Here is a 4,113-nt window from a genome sequence, read left to right on the forward strand (position 1 = left end):
CTCACAATCAACTCCACATTAGAGGTACGGACCAAGATTCACTAATTCTCCAGAAAGACATAACCAAACTGTCAAATTGAGAGGCATCAAAATACATAGTTACGCTGAAAAGAGAAATTGAAGAACTGTCATAGCATTTACATATGCACTTAACATTTACACTAGAGTTAAGCTATTTAATAGTCATTAGTTACACGAAAATATAGCATCGTCGTGCCCACCAGGTATCAACAAAAGAGTATGGATATAACCCGAGGTATCAAAAAATGGCACTACAGTCAAACTTTAAAGTTGTTAGTCGAGCAAAAACTATTAAACTAGTGCCACCACTTATACACACAACTTTACCATATTTCAAAGTTTATCATTGACGATCATGAAGACTATTGTCTGGCGCTGAAGTTCACCCATACGTAAAAAAAAAATTCATCTTTCTGACATCATCACAGAGAATCATTGTAGCTTTGATACGTTACTCTCCGGAGTACAACTCAAATGCAGGAGATTCAAGGATGGAATAAATTTGACCATGAAGATCGGATAGATCACGATCCCCAATCTTGTCAATCAAGGCACCCATTCTTTTGTCTTGACTTTTAGTAAAGTTTTTCATAACTTCCATCATACCCTTAAGAAATATCTCAGTAGCATCCTCCACAACCATTTTTCTTTTCTTGCTTTTCTCTTTTTCATTGACATTAGCAGAGGACCTATTAGCATGCTTACCTTGTTTATGCTTTTGTTGGTATCCAGTATGTTCATTTTCAAATGCTCCAGCATATTCATGTTCAGATGCAGATGCTCCAGTGAAACTACGTCCAGCATAAGCATTTTCAGCTTCTCCGGTAGCTATATTAGGTCCGTGACTAGCATCATCTTCTTCTTCATCATCAATGTCGATAGGAAATTCCAAGATCATGTCATTAGAAAGTCCTGAAGCTTGACTCCTTAGAATATCCTCAGCAGCATCTAACGGCCCTTCCGCGAACTCTCCTGTTGCTCTATCCTTGCCAAAGATTTTCTCCCAATCCTCAAACATTGGCCATTTTCTAGTATTCATATTTTTTGCACTTGGATCAATCTAGAAAAAATAAGAAAATAAACAACTTGGATCAATCTGGAAAAAATAAGAAAATAAACAAAGCAGTGTCATGTGTCAGTTATAAACTAGTCGTTACGACTATGTTGCTGCTTTTTTCAAGCTCTCTGATATGTTAAGGATGCATTTTCTCAGTTGCACATGGTTTTTGTATATTTTGCAGAAAATGGAGGATGGCTGTTTCTGCTAGATCTATGCCAGAGAATTAAAAAACACAAAAAAATATAACCAAAGATGAAACTTAACATAATAGCTATGTTAAACCACTTATGTGACTCCTCCAAGCCATATCGCGCTAACTACTGTTCACCATACATTAAGCACATTCCATCAACTTCCTGTATGCACTTCGTTTTCCCAGTTTCTCCTCTATACTCATTAATCAAGAAACACTCGACCGGATGCTTAAACAGACTCAGATAGTGCACAAATAGCAAGAACACGGGGATCGATTCATTGGATATAAAGTAACCCGAAAACAGGAAAAATGCACCTATTAGGCAACCGATAAATGACATCCCAAGAACAAAATTGGCAGTGGCGCAGAACAGGCTGCCACGAATGAATTTCCCATCGCGAAAATCATCAATGAGACTAGAGAATGTTGGTTCTTTCCTTGTAAAGCTGTCTTGTCTCAGCAAAATAACTACTATATGAATTACAATATTGTAATAACTTGAGAAAAGTATTAATTACCTTTATAAAACCAACCCAATATTTTGGATCGTCAACAATTATGGTTCTGTCACTATATTGAAATCCCATACCACTTCGACTATTTAATAAACTTATGCTTGCATAACATTTCTTCCACGCTTTTATTTTAGAATTGACATGTGGTTTACCTTTCAATCGACTATCAGGATGACATTCATGCAAACAGTGCTCTAACTCCATCAGGTATCCTGGTCTAAAGGTTCCATTATCGGCTCTCCAACCATTAGCACACAACTCTTTTAAACCATCTATAAGAGCACTTTCTTCTGCTGTAGTCCATCTCCTTCGGGTCGAAGGTGTTGATTTTCTTGATCTTTTTGACGACATCTTTGAAACTGCTGCCTGGCTATTCATTTTATTTGTATAATCTTGTGAAATAAATCATCTCAAGAAGCATAAGTATCTCCAATATTACTTAGCATCACAAAAATAAAATTTCACACTTTACACATTAAAAAAATAAAAATAAAAATGGAAGTACCAAAATATCACATAAGAAGAGCTAACCAAACATATGTTATCTTCACAAAAATAAAGGTAAGTAACTATTTCTTATAATCACAACAAACTGAAAGTTGATACACCTTACAATTATACAAAAAACTAAAGAGAAAAACACCTAAAGACCACAAAATATAATACAAGCATGGAACGTGCTGAAAAGATCAATTGTTTAGACTTGCATTCCACATTGATTGAGCCGGCTCATCCCTCCATGTAGTCCACTCCTCAGATGATTCAACAACATTAATTTTGTCTTGTTGATACTCCACTTGTTCTTCCATATCAATGTCTAAGGGATCCACTTCCATCTCTCTACGAACAAAGTTGTGCACCAAACAACAAGCACTAATGATCTTGTTATGAACCTTAACTGAGTACCACGAAGGACTTCTAAGAATTGCCCAATGCCCTTTCGATATAATTACGAGCCCTAGCATGCTTCATATTGAAAAGCTCTTCTCGACATTGAGTTGGCGGATTGTCACCTTGCCAATCCCTTAACCAATATCTATACCCTCTGTAAGGTGAAAGAAAACCAGTTCCATTTGTATATCCTCCATCGCACAGATAATAATTTCCTATGATATAAACATAAGTTTAGTTATTTTTATAGAATATTCTTTTTGTGATATAATTTGAGTGCATAAGCATATGTATGGCATACCCTCAGGGATTTTCAAACCATTCATTCGCACTACAACATCTCATAATACACGACCATCGGCAGCTGATCCTTCCCAACCAGGTAATACATAAGTAAAATTGAGATTTCTATCACAAACTCCCAGTATGTTAGTTGCTATTTCTCCCTTTCTTGTCTTGTATCTTGGTTCTTGCTCAGATCGAACTCTAATTGGAATGTAAGTACCATCTAATGCGCCTAAACATCCCTATAAAATCAATTATATCATTATCTCAAACTTTTTTTTTTTTTTTTTGTAAAATTATATTTTATTAATAGATGCTCAAATGAAATTCCACATACCTTAAACCATCTCCATCGATCTTTAGTCTCATCTTCAAGCACCGGTTTGGGATTAACAAGTAACAAAGGCGCTAGTTTGAGAATAGCTCTCAAGCATTCGTTAAAAGCTTGACTTACGCTCCAAACCGATCTAACATAATCGACCTTAATGGATCTATTCTTCTCATGATGAGCCAAGATATTTAAAAACATTGCTAACTTCTCACTACTTGACATGTTTTTGCTATCGGTCAAACCTCCAATTTCCTTGGTTAAGAGAACTAAAGTGTGAAAGGAATTTCTATCCTTTCTTAACTTATCAATACATACAATGTCACTGTCATGTATGATACCATTTAAATGAGACATAATTTTAGGAATTCGAACACTCATACGATACCTAATCACACGTCTATTTCTACGTTTTTTTTTATAAAATGACCATACATGGTCATGAAAAGAAAAATAAACATAACAAGAAATTGTTGGCACAATATCTCCTCAAGGATGATAAAGCATTCAATATCGGATAGTAGTTGATGATCCACAAGAAAACCTAATTTTGCCATAATAAATATGAAAAGAATCAATAGACAAAAAAATTCAATTAGAAAAAAGGAATGTATGAACACAAATTTATAACTTTCAAGCACATAAGAGAAACTACTGTGATTTTCAAAAATTGCAGCTCTTTCACATATTGCTAGTACTCTTTTCACATATTTAAGCTCTTTAACACACATGTTTCCAGCCATAATTGTTGACATTTTTCCTAACATTATTTATATGAAGCTATAAAGTTCCAGCCTGTTCTATCACTGATGAATGA

The 4,113-nt window shown here is 35.0% G+C and overlaps 1 protein-coding gene across 1 annotated transcript; it reads right to left on the reverse strand.

The window, feature by feature from the left end:
* Positions 1-2,176: 2,176 nt before the first annotated feature.
* On the reverse strand, positions 2,177-4,107 carry LOC132040828 (uncharacterized). The gene is made up of 2 exons (XM_059431509.1): positions 3,306-4,107; positions 2,177-3,210 (listed from the first exon to the last, which is right to left on the reverse strand). The coding sequence occupies exons 1-2, from the start codon at positions 3,675-3,677 to the stop codon at positions 3,025-3,027; spliced, it is 558 nt and encodes a 185-aa protein (XP_059287492.1). The 5' UTR covers positions 3,678-4,107; the 3' UTR covers positions 2,177-3,024.
* Between the last annotated feature and the right edge of the window lie 6 nt (positions 4,108-4,113).

This window comes from Lycium ferocissimum, chromosome 12 (genome assembly GCF_029784015.1).
Source record: "Lycium ferocissimum isolate CSIRO_LF1 chromosome 12, AGI_CSIRO_Lferr_CH_V1, whole genome shotgun sequence".
NCBI classification, from domain to species: domain Eukaryota; kingdom Viridiplantae; phylum Streptophyta; class Magnoliopsida; order Solanales; family Solanaceae; genus Lycium; species Lycium ferocissimum.